The sequence below is a fragment of the Pseudophryne corroboree genome, chromosome 5, assembly GCF_028390025.1.
Source record: "Pseudophryne corroboree isolate aPseCor3 chromosome 5, aPseCor3.hap2, whole genome shotgun sequence".
Lineage (NCBI taxonomy): Eukaryota > Metazoa > Chordata > Amphibia > Anura > Myobatrachidae > Pseudophryne > Pseudophryne corroboree.
In genome coordinates, this window is record NC_086448.1 from 567,966,979 (window position 1) to 567,989,043 (window position 22,065).

General features: G+C 43.0%; 1 protein-coding gene across 12 annotated transcripts in view; it reads right to left on the reverse strand.

Annotated features, from left to right (window-relative positions):
• Positions 1–22,065, reverse strand: part of NFATC1 (nuclear factor of activated T cells 1) — a 272,434-nt gene that overhangs the window by 214,366 nt on the left and 36,003 nt on the right. For all 12 annotated transcript variants that reach the window (XM_063923310.1, XM_063923315.1, XM_063923306.1 and 9 more), the window contains one exon: positions 13,159–13,318. In XM_063923310.1, coding sequence (XP_063779380.1) covers positions 13,159–13,318 — 160 coding nt within the window. The remainder of the gene's footprint in view (positions 1–13,158; positions 13,319–22,065) is intronic.

The following is a 22,065-nucleotide window of genomic DNA, read 5'->3' on the forward strand; positions in this document are numbered from 1 at the left end:
ACTGCTACATTTATTCTTTGTAGTTTTCTAACCTGACATCTTAATTGCTTTGACGCAGACTAATATGCTCTTGTCGTACTCTACCAATAACACCCACGTCCAACTCATGTCAGCTACTGACATTTATCATTAATGAACTATCAGCACAATAAAATTAATTACAATTACAAAACAGTCAGTAATTAAAAAATATGACTATGACAAGTAAAAGAAAATCCCTTTTTTCAAATAGGAAGTTAAGCTGTACATGTTTCCCATATGCTGAGGAGTGACTGTTATAAAGCAGCTATCTATGGAGATTTTTTTATAAAAAAAATATATTCTTGTTTTTCCATTTTGTAATAATGATTAATCATGTCTTTAATGCAAACAGATTCTACTAATTCTTCTTGGAAGCAAATGTCCCCCTATGCCAAGATACAGCATTAGGAATAGAAGCCAGATGTTTTGCTACAGCCAGACATATTAAAATGTATCACTTGCCTCACGTTGTATACCCAGCATTTGGCAGGTAAGCTAAAAATAATGGTGCATCTGGTTGCTGGCTGAGCCAAGCTATACAGCAACATGGCTTCTACCCGTCAGTATTAATCGGAGAGGTTAGCTCTATGCGTTCTATTGAATGGCTTTCATATGGATCCCTTTTACTTGTAACCAAACTAAATGAACTAAGTGATAAAAATTGCATGTCCTTTGTGCTGTGGACATCTGTTCTTTGTTCATTTTGGTTTATTATAAGTGATTTTTTTACAGGCGCACACAAAAATAGTTCACACCTCTTCAAAATATATGATGTGCAAGGGTGCCTGTCTGCATGACAGAGGTTACACAAAGACTGCATGCAAAGCTTATTGAAAGCAGAGGTGGCACCTAGTCCACTTTATTAAGCAGCAGTCAAGATGTGTCTTTATTTTTCTGTGCAATGCATTTAGTTTATAATAAATAATGACTAATTCAAAGTAAATTCAGGTAAAGGGTGCAAATCCGCACCTTGACATACCCTGTTGTGATGCATGGTGTGCAAGTACAGACTTTGGTTCTGTATGCAGGAAAAGACACGGCCTACTGCTGCATGTAGCAGCCAAGTACTGAGCTAGGATGCACCGCCATGTCAACTCTAATGCTGGGTACACATTAGACGATTTTTTAAACGTTTTGCCCGATACAGATGGATCGGAACCGGACATTGTTAAAATCGTGCAGCTCACTCTGGCTACATCACCGGCGAAGGCCATGCTGGCCCCACCGCTCCCCCCCCCCCCAAGTGTGCATGCTGTTGCCAGCATCCCTGCCGGGTCCCGTCACCGCCGATATTGTGCTGGGTACAAATTGGTTAATGTGTACCCAGCTTTAGAGCTTGAATCGATTGCAGACAATGCCACACTTATGGTAGCCCCAGGAATTTGTGAATTCAGGGGAAATTTGATGTACATACAGTTGCATACCCCACAACTGTATCCACTGCACATTTTAACCTCATCTCTGAAGAACAACATGGTTCTACCAAGGTACAAAATTCCACATTCTAGCTGGACTTACTGCTAACTCTAAATGAGGCCCAATTTATTTATAAAGAGGCCCTGGGTAAAGAAACCATGACGTAAAGGCCTAGTCAAAGCTAGCTAAAGGCCTGTATGTCAATTGGACATAACTTAGAAATCTGTTCTAAGTCTAATGGTGTGTACACACAATGAGATTTTTTTCTTACGATTTTGACTACATAGTCAAAATCGTAAGAAAAGTTAGTGCAGATCGCAAGGTGAAAGTCACCTTGCGATCCCGATTCGATGCAGATGCACGGCCCTGCGCGGTATCTGTCGGCATCGCAAGAATAGATAGACTGTGCAGGCAAGTCAATTTTCACTATCTCTATAGAAGAAATAGTCAAAATTGACACTCAGCCAAAATCGCACATAGTCAGTATCGCAAGCACATAATGAGTGTGCTTGCGATACTGACTATGTGCCGACCTAGCCCCTGTCGCATAGTGAGAATCGGGCTTAGCCCGAATCTCACCGTGTGTATGGGCCATAAGATGATGACAAGTTTGCGTATAGAGTCCAACTCCCAGTAACTGTGGCACTGTCAGCACAGTGAAGAAGAGAACAGTGTGTCCTCCAAAGGGTACTGTGTACTGTCTTTCCCAGAGAAGGAGACCCTCCCCTCCCATACTCCCTTCTCATGGTGATTGTGGTTAGCGTCATCACAGGCATGCAATAAGTTTCAGCCATGGCGATTAGTAAAAAAACAAACAAACAAAAAAACAAACAAATCTAGACCTCCTTGCACACCAATTTGGCTATGAACTCCAGTGTCCTGTGAGAGACTGTATTTGGCCCCATTTGAATGTCATCCTTTTAATAATCTTATTTATTGGAGGCATTACTGTGTGGCATACTGTGGACAGGGGACATTACTGTGTGGCATACTGTGAACAGGGAAAATTAGTGTGTGGCATACTGTGAACAGGGGTATTACTGTGTGGCATACTGTGAACAGGGAACATTATTCTGTGATATACTGTGAACAGAGGACATTACTGTGTGGCATACTATGAACTGGGTGCACTATGATGTGGTATACAAATGTGTCCTCCTACAACTAGCCTCAGAACACTGCTTAACAAGACTGAACTGGTGTGGAAGGGGGTGAAAAGAATTAAATACCACCCTATGACATAGGGGCCAGGGACAGTGGAGAAGTATGATGGCCATTGATCAGGCAAACGCGGTGGTCTGATGTACAGATCTGGAGAGGTCTGAGGGGCATTGAAGGGGCACGTGGGCAGTGGTGTCCATTGGGGGGTTATATTCAGCGTTGCACTGTGTATGAAAAGGGGCATGGCCTTGTGTCCACAAAGCCATGCCCCATGATGTGTGCCATTTTGGGGACGTGACCACGTGTAATGCCCCCATTCTCGTCACACTGAGGGGCTTGCTCAGTACTCCTGCAGCAGCTGGGCAGCCAGCAGCCTCATTGCACAGTGTTGCTGCTTGGTGACACCATCCAAGGGGATCAAGAATGGTGTCACCCGATGTGGCCCGCAACCCCCCCACCTCCTAGTGATGCCACTGCATGTGAGGAGCTCTGTAGGGCACTGAAGAGGTGGGTGTGTGTGTGTGTGTGTGTGTGTGTGTGTGTGTGTGCGCGTGTGTGTGCGCGTAGTTTTCATAAGTTCTGGCTAATAAAGTTTTAAACTGGCTCCTACACTATACATGTATGTATGTATGTATGTACGTACGTACGTACGTACGTACGAACGTACGGACGGACGTATGTATAGTAATTTATTGGAAAAGCTTCAACTGTTGACTGACTTTGATATAAAAATTCTGTACCATACATTTACCCTATTGCTAGTGTCACTTATAATGCAGTATGTACATGTACTGTAGGAAGCTTTGTTGTGGGCTGGGCGCAAAATCTTTTGGAATCTGAACAATGCCACTACATGACCTTTTATCATATCTAAAATTGCCAAACTAGGTTTTATTTCTGTAGGTTTAGCTAGAAAGATTAAGAGTGTTTAACCACTCTAACTCCTGGCGCAAATAAAAATTGAATTTAAGATGGCTATACAGCAGCTGCAAGCACTGGGGGACTGCTAATTCCCTCAACCAACTAGAAAATATATACACAAAAGTGCTGCGCTTGATGTATGCTTAATAACAATTAATAAAAAGAAAAAAATATTTTTTATATATATAGGTGTCTGCTTAGATCAAATTAAAACACATATGGAACTTGCTGGTAAATTATAAACAAATTTAATTACACATACAATAATAAACAAAAACCATTTAAAAGAAGCTCAAGCACACTGAAAGACGTTTCTAAAATGTCACTTAGTTGAAGTGATTCGTAACAATGTATCCGCAATGCTGCCACATAGACCTTAATTGTGGTCTCTTAGTATCAATGAACTGAATTGCAACAGTTAAAGCCTGCACGAGAAAAACTTTAACTCCTGTCCTCAGTGCTACTGGCGTCCCAGTGCAGAGGAAATGATGCTGATCATATTTACCCGACCTGCGGGGAGATTCAGGAGAAAACGGAGTACCTTCCAAGCGTCCGCCGCCGGCACTATCGCGGTGCAGATACTTCTGTCCTGGCGGGCGGGTACGGACGCTGCTCTGGAGTGCTGACCTGGTGTTCCGGTAATTCCAAGCGTCCGCCGCCTTCACTAGTGTGGTGCAGATGATTCTGTCCTGGCGGGCGGTTTAGGACGCTGCAGTGGAAGACTGACCAAGTGTACCGGTACAGGTTCTCTGAGGCTGTTTGTCAAATTCAAATTCGCCGCTGTAGGGAAAAGTGGCTAGCGGTAATCAGTGCGTCAGTGGGCTTGAGCCAAAAGGAGTGACGTCAACGCGTTTCGTCCCGTCTCCCGGGACTTCCTCAAGACGATGGAAGTCCCGGGAGACGGGACGAAACGCGTTGACGTCACTCCTTTTGGCTCAAGCCCACTGACGCACTGATTACCGCTAGCCACTTTTCCCTACAGCGGCGAATTTGAATTTGACAAACAGCCTCAGAGAACCTGTACCGGTACACTTGGTCAGTCTTCCACTGCAGCGTCCTGACCCGCCCGCCAGGACAGAATCATCTGCACCACACTAGTGCCGGCGGCGGACGCTTGGAATTACCGGAACACCAGGTCAGCACTCCAGAGCAGCGTCCGTACCCGCCCGCCAGGACAGAAGTATCTGCACCGCGATAGTGCCGGCGGCGGACGCTTGGAAGGTACTCCGTTTTCTCCTGAATCTCCCCGCAGGTCGGGTAAATATGATCAGCATCATTTCCTCTGCACTGGGACGCCAGTAGCACTGAGGACAGGAGTTAAAGTATTTCTCGTGCAGGCTTTAACTGTTGCAATTCAGTTCATTGATACTAAGAGACCACAATTAAGGTCTATGTGGCAGCATTGCGGATACATTGTTACGAATCACTTCAACTAAGTGACATTTTAGAAACGTCTTTCAGTGTGCTTGAGCTTCTTTTAAATGGTTTTTGTTTATTATTGTATGTGTAATTAAATTTGTTTATAATTTACCAGCAAGTTCCATATGTGTTTTAATTTGATCTAAGCAGACACCTATATATATAAAAAATATTTTTTTCTTTTTATTAATTGTTATTAAGCATACATCAAGCGCAGCACTTTTGTGTATATATTTTCTTGTAGGTTTAGCTATACTGGAAACCATCCTTAGGATTCTGCACAGTTATGCTGCTTTCAGATTGCAAATGCCGGATCCTACCCGGTAAGAGAAACGTGTCCTTACCGGGTGGGATCCGGCATTTGCTCTCCTCTGCTGGCTTACCGACCCGGCAATATACCGGGTCGGTTGCCATAGCAGCGGGGGGCGCAGCAGCAGCAGGGGCGGGGGTGGAGGCGGCGCTGGGAGATGAGCTCATCTCCTGCGCCGCCTCTCCCTATGCTGTGAATGGGAGCCGTGTCGCATCGAAACGGCTCCCATTCACACTGCACCTGACCCGGTATTCAACCCGGTAATAACCCTTCTTTTTAACCGGGTTGAATTACCGGGTCAGGCGACCCGCTAATTCGGCAAAGATGCTTTCACATCGCACACTGACCCGTTTCGACACGGCAATATGCCGTGTCGATACCGGGTTATTTGTGCGATGTGAAAGGGGTATAAGTTATGCCTCCTGATTGAGGTGTCTATAGTAGAGCCTGTTCGAGTGCGTTTGTATAATTAGTTGCAAGTATACAATATTAGCTACAACAATTAGTAAATTCATATTGCCATACAATAACTACTGTGCTTCATTTTCATAATAGATTTCCTGAGGTTTCCATACAAAATGTATACAATTGTGATCACTACAGTAATTCCAATCAGTAGCAACTGTCAGTATCTGTGTTGTGTATTGAGTGTTTAGTGATACCTTCATCTCAGCTACACCAGACATGATATAACTGGCTCCGAGACATTTTATATTGTCTGGTAGAGAGAGTTCTGAAGGACTCTGAAACCATAGAAGAGTTATACCACCTGGAATATCCAATCTGGTATTTATGTTTATAGAATTGATGCAATGTCGAAAAACAGAGACAACTGGCCAGAACCCTGCAATCAAACTGCTTCCAGCTGATGAAATCATTGCCTTAAATGTAATCTTTTTCACGCTGAATATGTGTGAATGTATTATTTGGCAAGTACTGGCCATGTGCATACGGCAATAACTTGTGTGGAGTTGCTGGTAAAAAAGTGCCAGCCGTTTATGATTGAGCTATAAAATGTCTGCTTTGTGGTATGTTTGCCTGGCTTCATTACATATAATAATTGCATCCTGGCTCACAGATGTGTGTTACTTTTTTTTTTTTGCTCACCTTAGAGACGTTATAGGAGCATATGTACAATAGACACAGGCCTTTTCAGTTTATGTCTGCAGGCATGAATGGCAAGGAAACATGGGTGTGGAATAGATCCCCTACATAAATTGTATGTAATAGATTATAAAAACATGAAGCTACAGACACTAATTTGCAGGGTTTCCTTTCAGTCTACTTCATAATCTCTACCTCCTCTAACTTGTGATTCACAGCTACAAAAATATTCTCCTTGCTTGAAATGAGTTGTATTTAAACGGTCTCCTTAACCATGATCCATAATTATGGTAGGACACCAAGCAGTTGTTGTGCAAAGCTTATATTCCTGTCTATGTGTCCGAGCTAAAAAGGACATAAAGCATGAAAACAAAATGGATATTACTCATAGAAAATAAAATATTGTGAAAGGAAATAAAGGTACTGTCCAGAGTTCTGTGTTCAGTTGAACTTACTGACTTGTACAGACAAGGGCTAATGCAAAGGGAACTGTACAGCTGTTTGCGGAGAATGCACAGTTTTCATACTGCACATGCTCAATATTCAAGAGAGTGTTCAAGTGTGCAGAGCAGAACGCATTTCTCCACTTGCAACTGAAGGTGAGTTACTGGGTATTCTCACATAGGCTAACTTTAGTGAGGGGATGTTGACGGATCTGCGAGCTATGCAGAATGAACCTGAAGCATAAATACACCCGTATCAGATATATGTTCTGCATCTAGGCCAGGGCTGGTGCAAGTGCATACTGACAATGGCAATTATTAAACCAAGTGTATGGATATGGGGCTGACCGCTCACAGTGGTATGGGTACCTGTGCAATAGGGGCAAATGTACGCATTTAGGAAGTTATTCAGAGTTGTTAGCAAACCAAAAAAGTTAGCAATTGGCCAAAACCATGTTGCACTGCAGGTGGGGCAGAGGTAACATGTGCAGAGAAAGATTTAGATTTGGGTGAGTTATTTTGTTTCTGTGCAGGGTAAATACTGGCTGCTTTAGTTTAACATTGCAATTTAGCTTTCAGTTTGAACAAACCACACCCAAATCTAACTTTCTGCACATGTTACATCTGCCCCACCTGCAGTGCACATGGTTTTACCCATTAGTGTGCTTTTTTGGTTTGCTAACAACTCTGCATAACCCCCTTAGCTCTGTGCACACAATGCAGAGACAATACGGTGGACTTGTCTTGTATTAAACTCTGCATAAGCCACTCAGATGGTTAAAAAATGGCTGTTAAAAGCCGACAGAATATTTACAAACAAAGGCTTCCTCACAGAAGGTCATGTGGTCATGTAGGGTACCACTGTTTCAGGGGTGAGTAAAACTCAGAGGAGTAGATGTATCAAACCTTGGAGAGAGATAAAGTACTACCCAATCAGCTGTGTTTGAAAAATGATAGGAGCTGATAGCTGGGTACTTTACCTCTCTACAAGCTTTGCTACATCTCCCCCTTAATGAGTAACAAAATGTCAGTCATTCAGTGTTTAATATCCCCACCTCACTTTCACATGGAGCACAGGCAGGGCCAAATTAAAGAGCACAAGGATCTGGGGCTCAAAATTATCAAGGGTCTATTGTGAGAAGCAGGAAATCCGTGGCCAGTGCTGTGTGAGTGTGGCCAGTGCGGTGTGGGTGTGGCCAGCGCCTACATCATCAGCCTAATAACTCTAGAAACATGGAAGTAGAAAAGCGCATATTTGTATGAAGATAATAGAAATACAATTGTAGTATTTATGATTTATGGCCATGTGGCCAACTAGGTCACTATTAATCTGGCCCTGAGTGCGAGCCACTGACATGGAGAAGAATCCAACTGGAAACTTCTTACATGTGATGCTTTCAGCCGCTGCTCTTCTATGTCTGTGATTGGCTGGGAGAGTGGCATTGCGCTATGATGTCATTGGCCACCTTCTGTATACTAAGTCAAAAATATGTAAGAGGTGTTGCCTCAGAGTGGCATCGCCTAGAGCACCGTAGAGCTCCCACCACCCTGCCTGCAGCATAATGTGCTATGTAGTTACTGAGTGCTATGTAGTTAATAAGTGCTCCCATTCTCCATTTTATTGTAGCTCTTATAGTGAATGCTGCAGGAAACATTGATAATTGATGTAAATTGAAGCATATACTTTTTCAGATACTGTGTGTGTACAGAGTAGATTGCTTACATTAGTTGTACCCAACAAAGGTCCTCAAGGCACCCTAATGGTCCAGGTTTAAAGTATAACCATGGCTGAGCACAGATGGTTAAACCAAATTGACTGAGGTACTAATTAAGTCACTTGTGTCCAAGCATGGTTACCGTTAAAACCTGGACCATTAGGGTGCCTTGAGGGCCGAGTTTAAGAACCTCTGGCTTACATTAATATTATAACGATCCGTGTTAGAATGGGTTTACCAGAGTTTCATAACATGCATTGAACATATATTGGAATAAATGTAGTAGCTTGCATGATACATGCACCGGCAAGTTCCTGGCAACTGTGCCTGATTTTTTAAAGTGTTAATCATTTCAAAAGCAAAATAGGTTGGTTTTGCCTTTTAAATGATTGCCCCTTTAAAAGATTGTGGAAGACTCACCGAGAAATAACCACCAATACCTGCATTGTGCAGGCTACTATATTTACCCCATAATAGTAATGCTTTGGCATACAAGCCTCAGGGGTGTATGTACTAAGCCTTGGAGAGAGATAAAGCCAATCAGCTCCTAACTGCCATATTACAGGCTAGGTTTCAAAAATGACAGCTAGGAGCTGGTTGTTTGGTACTTGATCTATTTTATCTCTCCCTAAGGCTTAATACATAGACCCCTTATCCTAGCTACTCTAAAAGATCATAAATCAAACATTAAAAATTGCATTTTACTACAAGATGTGCTCATCACTATACAAAAAATAAAAAATAAAATCATATATATATATATATATATATATATATATATATATATATTTAAACTTCTTCCTGGTCTCAAAGCTAATGTTCTACTGGCTTCATGAACTGCATTTTTAGTTCATTTCACACTATGCACAATAAGCAAATAAGGCATTTGCATCTACTTCTCCTTCTAAAGTTAGTACATAAGGGTGATAATTGTAATAGGACTTTGCTTTCAGAACAATATGGTTTAATAGTCTTGGCAAATAATATTTTTATTGTGTAATTGTGGCATGTTTAGATCAGAAATGAATGTAATACATTTATTTTAAACACCTTGCCAGATTTAGTTTTCGCTTCTTTATTTGGACAGAAACATATTTTTTACATATTTATATACATTTTCATAAATTCTGTCTCAAAACATTTCCTGTTCTTCACCTCAAAGAAGGTGTAAGATGCATTTTGTGTTCTCAGCCCACGCAGAAAAAAGTGATTTATTTTTTAGGTGTATAGTGTATGGTACATTTATCTTGATTTTATTAGAATGAGAGAGATATTGCTTGGAGAGCAGACATAATAACGTTGGACTGATGAGAGACGTATACTCAGGTTACATTATATTTAGTCTATAGCAGCTATGTCATTTTACAACATAAACTTATTTGTACTACAGAAGTAAAGTGAGCAGGGAACGTGTACAATCAGGGGCATCAGCCAGATGGAGCAGACTGTATGTTATTCTATTCAATATGCACAAATGGTAGCGTTATGCAGAGTTTGTGCTAAGAAAACACAAGCGTTGCTTTTATTTGTTACTGCAGCTGTTTGGCTCTTCAACCATAGACATACGTTTTGTGTTTTTAATAAAGTTTACTTGTGGCATATTTGTAAATAGAAGAATACATTTAAAAGCTCCTTTAGAACCCTTCAGCCTACTGATAAATAAGAAACAAAAGTTATCTACATCTCTAAAGGCCCGTACACACTGGTCGATATATCGGCCGTTCTCTTGAACGGCCGATACATCGCGGGACCGTCGGACAGTGTGTACGGGCGATACGTCTGTGAACTCCGTCGTTCACAGACGTATCGCGTCGGCTGCGCAGCACAGCCGACGGCCAATATATCTAACGATATATTGGCGCGCCGCTGTGTGTGTACGGGGCGGTCGTCCGACCGCCCGTACACATGCTGCGGCGGCCGGCGGTGATTGACAGGTGAACTGGGCGGGCGCCCGCCCAGTTCATGACGTCAGTCCCCCGACGGATCGGGCAGTGTGTATGCACAGCACACTGCCCGATCCGTACATAGATATATCTGCAGATCAATTGATCTGCAGATATATCTACTAGTGTGTACCTACCTTTACTGACTAATGAATGTAAGAAAAAAAAGACAATACTACTAAGTAAACGCACAATGAAAATAAACATTTTGGCAGCATTTTATTATTATAACTTTTAATGGTTTCTGAGAAAAAGAATGACAGTTTACTATATATTTTCTATATCTGCTTTGCTTTTGTTTTTTAAAAAGCCCTCTTCTGTGCCTGTAAGGTTAATTGCTGAGTGAACTGACAGGATCCTTTGTGACTCAGTCACTCAGACCCAGCATCAAATAGCCTAAAGTTGGCCATATACTTGTCCGATATGGCCTCTTTTCACCCGATTCCGACGGATTGGGCCAGGAAATCGGGTGAAAACTGGCCAAATCCAAATCACAGGTGTTTGACAACTGATCCGATGCGTGGTCCCTTGTATATTGGGGCTAAGTCAGTGGTCGGACGTGCTGCACATAGGATAAATCGGAATGGCAGCCATCAGGTGCACATCACGGCTAGTTTTTTAGCACCTGCGATATATTGCATACGATTTCTCGGATGTCTTCACTTGAGTAGCTTTTCTCTGGATGGTCCCATCCACCCACACAGCGGCAGAAGCATGCAATATATCGTATGCGATAATTCGCATGTAAAAGTACCAATTCGGATGGAAGCACTCCTGGGGAGCTGCCGGGGGAGATCAAGGGAAATCGGATCCAACTTGTGCCGCACACAAGTTGCAGTAATGTATGGGGGCCTTAAGTTACCCAACTTGCTTTCACTTTGCAATTTACCTAGGAGGAACCTGTAGGCCCCCATCCACTAGTCAGATTTGGGCAGTTTTCTTCAGATTTCAATGCATCTGACCGTCATATCTGAAGAAAAGTGTCACATCGGATGGCTCTTCAGATCCAATGCTCACTCCCGTGTCAGATATGTCTGAACTACAGATCTCTGAGGCTGCCCCAACTATTTATCTGAATCTGAAGAAAACAGGTGCACATCGGATTGTTTCTTTTACTTCAGATGTATCTGATCAGATTCATCTGAAGCGTCACTTGACTGGCATCTCCCTGACCACTCCCACCCACCAAGAGGGGGAACAGCGGCAGCAGCAGCATCAGATCAATCGCATGTAGCATGTGTGCATCAGATATATCTGATGCGATCTGGCACATGATATATTGCATCAGATATATCTGAAGTGAATGTAATGAAAATTAAAGCCAGGGTCTGATCCGATTCCCGGGACGCTCCCGGTAGAGTTCAAGAGAAATCTGATGCGATCTGCAGTTCAGACAAGTCTGAGTAGTGGATGGCCACTAAAGGTGACCATCCACTACTCAGACTTGTCTGAACTGCAGATCGCCTCAGATTTCTCTTTAACTCTCCCGGGAGCATCCCGGGAATTGGATCGGACCCTGGCTTTAATTTTCACTACATTCACTTCAGATATATCTAATGCGATCTATCATGTGTCAGATCACATCAGATATATCTGATGCACACATACTAGATGTGATTGAGCTGCTGCTGCTGCTGCTGCTGCCGCCGCGTCCTGTGGTGGGTGTGAGTGCCCAGGGAGATGCCAGTGACGCTTCAGATGAATCTGATCAGATACATCTGAAGTAAAAAAACACTCCGATTTGCACCTGATTTCTTCAGATTCAGATAAATAGTTGGGGCAGCCACAAAGATCTGTAGTTGAGACATATCTGACACGGGACTGAAGAGTTATCCGATGCCACACTTTTCTTCAGATTTTTCGGTCAGATGCATCGAAATTTAAAGAAAAGTGCCCAAATCGGAGTAGTGGATGGGGGCCTTAAATTTTAGGAACACACTGAAAATACATTTCAAGGATTCAACTAAATTCATTTTATGAACTAAAATTTTAACCTAATATTTTTTTAAACCTTGTGATATTACATTAACAATAGTGAGGGGGAAGCAAATGTTTGGCGAGTTGTTTGTCCATTTGTAATGATGCAGGGGAGGTCTCCCTCTGAGTAACCACAGTCATAAAATCAGCCCAGACCCTACACTGAGTGTCAATTATAATCTATATATTATTAGCAGAAGGACGACTTCTATAAGTGACATATTTGCATCACCATTGTGCTCTGGAAATTCTGACAGTTGGTGAACTGGCCCTGTGCACCTGCTGGGTGACCTGGAACATGTGACCTGCTGGGTGGTCTGGAAACTGTGACAGTTATTTGCAGCCACCCACTAAATTTGACTCTTGGGGGGGAGGGGTAAAGAGGTAAAATTTTATTATTATTGAGACAACTAGATCAGTGAGCCTCAACTGTTTCTAGAGACTGACATGGTCCTGCTAAAACATAAGGCAGGAGAAGAGAGTTTCTGACGAAACAGCTTATCTGTGAGCATCACCTACATTTGCTGCATGTGTAAAATATTTTATTATACTTTATACTATGGATTGGAGAGTTAAATTCTTTAAAACCTTAACATACTGTTCATCAAATTTAACACAGAAAATGTCTACATTTCTAACATCTCTGGGAACTAAATTTCCCCATCAATGTGGAGAACAATAAACATTTTGGATTCAATGCCAGAATAAACATGGTATCAGATGCATACCTGCACAATGGGATGTCCTCCCGTAGAGGCCTTCACCGCCCCTCGGCTTCCTTCCGTCTCGTAATGAGCTCTATGATGAGATTTGGGCTGCACTTCAATGCGCAGTTCATAAGGTCCTGACTGGGATGGCAGATGCCAATCAAGGGCAGGCAGAGAGGGACTGTAATGGAAAAGAACAGCTATTAAATATTAACACAAAGTGTATTATCCCACACCACAGGAATTTGGCACTATTACTTTAGAGACCATGATTAGCAGTCCATCCTTCACTATCTTACATTTAAAATTTCATCAATAGTACTAACGCCGCAACATAAGTAATGTAAAAGTCTGAAGAAGCCAAAACCTCATTCCACTTCATGAAGATGAACAAGCTTTGAGCAGCTGACGGTACTCTGGCTATCAGACTTCTTAACTAAATGGAAATTGTGTGTGCATTGTTCTCCTTTCCATGAATCTAAATGTTTTTATTTGTTTCCTGACCAAAGGTATTAATAAATAAGCAAGCACAAGATGGATAAATATTAATAATAGGTGGGATTTATCTATCTGATTTTAAGATGCCAAGTTTTTTTTTTTCAACAGTAGTAACATATGCCAAAGCACTTTTCAAAGTAAAATGGCAAAACGTTTATACTGTAGCAACTACGTTTTCCGATTACGCATGAAAAAGTCACCAATGATGACCGATTCCAGTTGCCACCAGCTTCCAAGATTGGCTCTATCCCAATGAACACAATAATGGTCAAAGATACCAATGAAATGTGGGAGAGAAATGCTAAAATAGACAATTTATTATACAATGAACAAAATATTTTGTTCATTGTATAATAAATTGTCTATCATCCCATTATTGTGTTCATTGGGATAGCACCATTCATGTGACACTACCACTCCTACTCCATTACTCAATATCAGGTTCCACTAGGGGAACTTTTGTGTCACATAAGGCTCAGCTCATATTCCACGAAGCGCCCGATTGGTTCCTCAAATCCTGTGTTGAAGCTTCCAAGCTTGTTTGGACAGTAGGATGAACCCACAGTTTGACCAACAGTTGATCGTGTGAGGAGATATATTTCAATGCACTGCAAACTTCCTCTCAGTAACAGCTGATAACATATAATTACAACTTGCACTCCGCTGCACAGTAAATGGAAACATATCACAGGTTCTGGCAAAATATGGAAACATTATATTATGATTTCCATACATTCTGATATGCCAAATTAGGACAAAATAAATCACGTCCTCTCCACCCACATTTAGGGGGTCATTCTGACCCATTCGCACGCTGCAGTTTTTCGCAGCCATGCGAACGGGTCACAACTGCACATGCCCGCAGGTGGCAATGCGCAGGCGCGTCGTTGCCCGGCGACGGCCGTCACCAGGCAGCGACAAGAACAGTGAAGGAAGCGATCACAGTGGCAAGCGCAAGAAGATTGACAGCAGGGAGGCAGATCTGGGTGGCAACTGACCGTTTTTTGGAGTGGTGAGGAAAATGCAGGCGTGTCGAGGCATTTGCAGGGTGGGTGTCTGACGTCATTTCCGGGACCTGACAGTTTGATGTGATCGCAGTGGCGGAGTAAGTACAGAGCTACTCAGAAACTACACAAAATTTTTTGCCCCGCTCCCCTGCACATGCGATCGCACACTTGCTTAGCTAAAATACACTTCCCCATAGGCGGCAGTGCCGTTTCTAGCGGCAGGCGAGCCGTGCAACCGCACGGGGCGCCCGCCGCGGCACTTTGTGTGTCCTTATCTGCTCTCTTCCCTCTTCCCGAGCGCTCCTGATCGGGGGGCGGAGTGTCGCGGAATGACGCGCTTGCGTCGTGACGTCACGACGCAAATGCGTAATTCCGCGAAACTCCGCCCCCTGAGCAGGAGCGCTCGGGAAGAGGGAGGAGAGGAGATAAGCCTGGAAGGAGGAGGCGGCCGGTGCTAGGGACGTGAGGCGGCCGGACCCGAAGAGCGGGAAGATGTAAGTATTATCTCTATCTCTCTCTCTCCCCCTTCCTTCCCCCCCCACTTGACACCTGTCTGCCGCACTGTGTAAAATGGGGATACCTGCCTACCGCACTGTGTAAAATAGGGATACCTGCCTGCCGCACTGTGTAAAATTGGGACACCTGCCTGCCGCACTGTGTAAATTGGGGACACCTGCCTGCCGCACCGTGTAAAATGGGGGCACCTGCCTGCGTACTGTGTAAAATGGGGATATCTGCCTGCCGTACTGTGTAAAATGGGGATACCTGCCTGCCGCACTGTGTAAAATGGGGGCACCTGCCTGCGTACTGTGTAAAATGGGGATACCTGCCTGCCGCACTGTGTAAAATGGGGATACCTGCCTGCCGCACTGTGTAAAATGGGGATATCTGCCTGCCGCACTTTGTAAAATGGGGACACCTGCCTGCCGTGTTGTGTAAAATGGGGGCACGTGCCTGCCGCGCTGTGTAAAATGGGGATATCTGCCTGCCGTACTGTGTAAAATGGGGATATCTGCCTGCGTACTGTGTAAAATGGGGATATCTGCCTGCCGCACTTTGTAAAATGGGGATATCTGCCTACCGTACTGTGTAAAATGGGGATACCTGCCTGTCGCACTGTGTAAAATGGGGATACCTGCCTGCCGCACTTTGTAAAATGGGGACACCTGCCTGCCGCGCTGTGTAAAATGGGGACACTTGCCTGCCGCGCTGTGTAAAATGGGGACACTTGCCTGCCGCGCTGTGTAAAATGGGGACACTTGCCTGCTGTAATGTGTAAAATGGGGACTTTTTTATTTTAATTTTTTTTTCCCTGTGGTGGGCGTGATGATATCAGACAAGGCCACGCCCACTTTAATGAGACCACACACCCTTGTCGGGAGCGCGCGCGCCTTCTTTTTCTCTTTATAGCTATATGGGGGGCACGCAATTTGTTTTTTATAGTAAAGGGTGGGGGGTGCATTTTGAAATCTCGCACTGGGAGCCAAATTGTCTAGAAACCCCCCCTGATAGGCGGCGTCTATCTGATTGCACAGGCTGCAAAAAGTTGCAGCGTGCGATCAACTCGGAATGACCCCCATAGTCAAAACTGCACTTTGTGCAAGCTCTGCATTTTCAGGGTCCATGAATAGGGAGTACACATTTCAGCTAATCATATTGTGTTTCCATAAATACAGAACACTGCATGCTTATTAAGGAGTGGGTTTAGAAATACATTCATTCAAAACTTGACACATGTTGCATGGCTGCAAGGGAAATAGTTTAAATGCTAAATAAATTCAATTGTTCTGCTATAGGAGACAAATAAGGTAAAAATGACCCCAGAAGACCAAAGTCAATGTTGACTGCTGTCCATTTTGACAAACATGGACATCTGTGACCCATCTCTTTCCATATTTACTCCTTTGACTCTTAACCAACTTGGACAGGCAGTGAACTCACAACTTGTCACACATGAACCACATAAACTTTTCTGCCAATGTCTATTTCTAATACCACCATCTGAGTCATTACTTAGTAAAGTTTTTACTTTGTTTATAGGCTGTACACTTTTAAACATATGTGCCAAATACATTGAAAGTGAACACAGCGATCTTTCTATCCAAGAACATTATAATATTGCTTGATTATTCCAAAAGGAAAGTTTAATCAAACATTAAATTAGGTTTATTTTAAGCAAAACAACATGAATAAGACCTTATAATTTGATTGGAAATAATGGAAACAAAATGTTGTTCTCTGGAAGCATAGTTCAAGCTCTGTGTTAAATATCTAACACACATTTTAACCCCTTCATACAGGTCTATGTTTATGGCTAAAATAGGTAAAGGCTGCTAAATATGAAAATAAAAGGTGCCTTAAAGGACCACTAAACAACAAAAATATAATTATTATATGATAACCATCAAGGATACCATATACTGCAGCTCTGTTAAAAAGTAAAGTATTACCCCTGACAGTTCTTTAGGGCACTGTCTTAAAGGGGAATGAAAACTGCAATCACCTGAGATGTGATATCAGTGACCCAGACACTGTAGATCAGGGGTGGGGAACCTCCGGCCCGCGGGTCGTATAAGGCCCGCAAAGCCGTTTGTTCCGGCCCACTGCTGTGTGTCAGCGAAACATGCCGCCCCTCAGTCCAGCAGCGGTGTGTCTCAGCTGTCAGGGCAGGGAGGAGAGCGCAGCTATGTCCAGCCGGCAGCGGCGGGTAGAATCTCAAACCAGCCACCGGTTCGTGAGTCAATCAAAGCTCGTGGACCAGCAGCCAATCAGAAGCCGCCGCTGCTGGTCCTCGAGCTCTGATTAGCTCATGAACTGGCGGCTGGTTTGAGGTCCTACACGCCGCCACCTGACATAGCTGCGCTCTCCTCCCTGCTTGGTCCCTGACGGCTAAGACACGCCACTGCCGGACTGAGCAGTGCACTAAGGGGCAGGAGGGCACACGCTGCGCTCTCCTCCCCTGACACATAGCAGCAGCAGTGAGCAGCACAGTGGGGTGGGGTGGGGGGCATGTGTGGGGCAATGTGTATCTGGCACTATAGGGCATTGTGTATCTGGCACTGTGGGGCATTGTGTATCTGGCACTGTGGGGCATTGTGTATCTGGCACTGTGGGGTATTGTGTATCTGGCACTGTGGGGCATTTGTGTATCTGGCACTGTGGGGCATTTGTGTATCTGGCACTGTGGGGTATTTGTGTATCTGGCACTGTGGGGCAATGTGTATTTGGCACTGTGGGGCATTTGTGTATCTGGCACTGCAGGGCAATGTGTATCTGGCACTGTGGGGCATTTGTGTATCTGGCACTGCAGGGCAATGTGTATCTGGCACTGTGGGGCATTTGTGTATCTGGCACTGCAGGGCAATGTGTATCTGGCACTGTGGGGCATTTGTGTATCTGGCACTGCAGGGCAATGTGTATCTGGCACTGTAGGGCATTTGTGTATCTGGCACTGTGCGGCAATGTGTATCTGGCAATGTGTATCTGGTAAGTCGAACTGAGATGGGGAGAGCAGCGCCTGAGACTGGAGAGCCGAGGCGGGGACGGAGAGAGCCGAGGCGGGGACGGGGTGAGCAGCACTGGGGATGTCACAGCCACCGCTCACAGCAGCGTCCACCCGGCTCCAGCAAGCGAGACCTCTGCTGTAGCACTGCTCTCATCCGTCTGCCCGCGGCTCTCCCCTGTCTCCACCCCCCCCCCCCCCGCATCTCAATTTGACTTTTAAAAGTCAAATTGAGATGTCATTGAATAGCCCAGGTCGGATCCATTACGATAAATGAATGTCGGAATGGATCCGACTTCAATTAAATATACCCCTAAATGTTTTTATTTTTATTTTTTTATGGTGTTAACTTTTAAATACAAGATTTACTAGCAATATTCACAAATATATATTGTGGCTGCCACTTATCTTGACTGTGATCTCTCTTCTCCGTTATGCGCTCCCCCCAAACAGCTCTCACTGCAGCGTCAGAGACCGTACAGACCACCAGGAAAAGAAGCGGACCTCTGCACTGGTCGAAAAGTATAGCGAGGAGTGGGTGGAATGCTGGGTCCATATTACTAATATATATATATATATATATATATTCATACACATATATATTCACACACACACACACACACACACACACACACACACACACACACACACTATAAATATATACTGTATATATTTCTATATTATTAGAATCTTCTGTGCATTTCTTCACAGCCCAGAGTGCCGCCGTGGTATATGAGATTGTGTATGTATGTATATATATATATATATATATATATATATATCTCTATTGACACTCACTTTCCAATGTAGTTTTGAGAGGATGCAGGATCAGCACTCACGTTTTAGCAGAAGAGGACTTATTCAGTCCATCAGTAGCAAAGTAATACAAACAGCGGCCCGACAGCCGTTTCAACCACACTCTGGTAGTTTTCCTCAGGGGCTGAGGAAAACTACCAGAGTGTGGTTAAAACGGCTGTCGGGCCGCTGTTTGTATTACTTTGCTACTGATGGACTGAATAAACCCTCTTCTGCTAAAACGTGAGTGCTGATCCTGCATCTTCCCAAAACTACATTGGAAAGTGAGTGTCAATGTTTATCTTTTTTGGACCCTGCACCACGACCGTTGGTATTTTGTTAAACCTTGCCAGTGTGCTGTTTCGCTTCTTGGATCTATATATCATTTATATAAACACACACATACACACACACACACACACACAAAATGATCAGCCATAACAGTGAAACCACTGGTGAAGTGAAAAACATTGATTATCTCGTAACAATGGCACCTGTGACAGGGTGTGATATATTAGGCAGTGAATGAAAACTAAAACTCAGGTCTTGAAATGATGTGTTGGAATCAGGAAAAGTGAGCAAGCTGTGTGATGGCTAGACAACTGGGTCAGTGCATCTCGCAACAGGAAATATTTTAAGAGGCAACTATTCAACATTGTCGTCGCCATTCCTGCATCTTATTGGTAAATAATTTCTTGAAGTTTGGTCTCAATGAACTGAAATTATGAATCCGGGAAAAACTAACCAAGCACATTTATATGACTATCTTAACCAGTGATGGCTAACCTTGACACTCCAGCTGTTGTTGAACTACACATCCCAGCATGCCCTGCTACAGTTTTGCTATTTGGCCATGCTAAAACTGATGCAGGGCATGCTGGGATGTGTAGTTCAACAACAGCTGGAGTGTCAAGGTTAGCCATCACTGATCTAAACAATCATTTCAATTAAAATTTGTATCATATCAAAATGTCTCCATAGACCTGAGTTATTTTAAAATGTATACAGGCAAGCCCTGCCAGCATGGGGAAATACTGTTTTGAAGTTTAATAATAAAATACAAACAAAAAACAAACATCTGTGTAGCCAAAGGGCAAGGCATTTTAGACTCGACTTACATGATGGGAATTTGTGAATCACTGAATTCTATTTAGAATATTTGCAAAGTAGACAATTAGTCATAATTCAGTGGTGAAGACAAAATACCTACTACACATAATAAGCACACTATATGTCTGGATGTCTGTAGTTATAGCACAAACATAAGCAATATTAAATAGTGATAAGAACCATTAGTTATACTACTCACACTACAAAAGCTACAATCATATTTGCATAATATTAGTGTAATCTGTAGTATCATTATTATTGTTATTCAAAGCTTGACTACAAAGAACAATTTTTAGCATAACAAAATAAATAATACTGATAATGCCTGTATTTCCTTTGATAAGATATAATTTGTAGAAGTGTTCTCACCTTTCTTGACTTTCTCTACAGACTACCCTGCTCTAGGTGATCTAGCTAAGAATTCAAAACACTGGGCTTTAATTTTGCAAATTTCCTGGCAATTGCCGTTTATGTCACTCACATCTCCCTCCATATAACCTCTCATTAACAACAAGAGCCCATTATGTGCATGAGAGCAACACAAGTCTAGCCACTACATATTCCGAGGAATTAACCTTAATGGGACTCTAACACATTAGATTCAATTGTCTGGGGGGGGTTTTCAAACAAGCAAAATATTAAAATTTTAGTTAAAAACAACAGCCCAGCTGTCTAAATAGACCACATAGAAATTTTCAACAGACCTGTTTAGAAAAATGGATATAAATGATAATATCTGATAATAACCTGTACATACATATATCATTTATGTACACAAATAATATACATAAATTACTATATTAGCATGTATTGTCAGATAAGAACATTAATCAACAAATCTGGACACTGGAGTGCAACAGGAAGAGGAAAGTTGACAGCTATTATTTAAAAGAAAATGGAAAGATTGCTCCATTGCGTAGTCTTTGACCCTAGTTACGTGTCCAATTTTATTTAAAAAATGCTACAAACATTTATGTTGATGGCCTCTCACTGTGGAAGGAAGTTAAGTTAAAAAATTGTGATTAACAAAATAACCAAAATTTCTCCCTGGTATTGGCTTTTTTATGGCCCAGAGCAAAAGTCAATGAGGTCAGATGGAAACATATTGAATGGGAGCAGGAAACATATTGAGACCAAAACAGTGGAAAGCTGTGTGATCAGGATCTGTATGAAGCTCGTTCCACTGAATCTCATCACTGCCAGAATTTTCCTAGAAAACAAATATGTAAATGATCTGCAGCATCCTGTCTGTCAAATGGGAACTAATCTTTAGGGGGAGGAAATACTCAACTGAAAATAGACCTTTAAAGGGGCAGTATATTATGTGTATATTATCCACTCAATACTACAAAAAAACACATGCTTTGCAGCTATTTAAACATATCCATGTATCAACCTGGTGCATAATTACATTCACAACCTTAATTATCATTTAATTGGCATTCTCTTATACAAAGTTAATTTGGACAGAACTTCTATGTACACTTCTGTGCTGTAATAAACTGACACCAGGACTGTAGAGAGCAATGACGGTCTCTGGTGATGGTGGAGGCATGGCTGGTATAGGGGAGGAATGGCCGAATTATGTGTGCCTGTCCACACTCATCTGGAAAAAATAAAAAATATAATGCGTGCCTCCACACTGAAGTGGTGCACACCAAAGAAGGGGGCATTCTTCCCCCTGTACAGCTGTTCCTTGCCAGGCCTTTTAAACAAGCCTAGGCAATTAATACCTCTGCCCCTCTTGGAGGATCTGCGAGCATCGCTGCGTGTCTGTATGCAGAGACTGAGTTTTGCAAGGCTGCCGTTGGGAGTCTCAATTCATTTCCAGACGCTTTTAGCATATTTCCGCGCATCCGCTGTGTACGGGATAGCAGCTGTGAATGCATTAGCATATATCATTGAATCAGGCACTATGTATTCTATTAGACAATTCACAGAATGCAGATGTGCGCACCCCGGGGTAGTACGGGATTAGTATTTGAGTGTTAACTTTATATGAAATCGTCAGATATT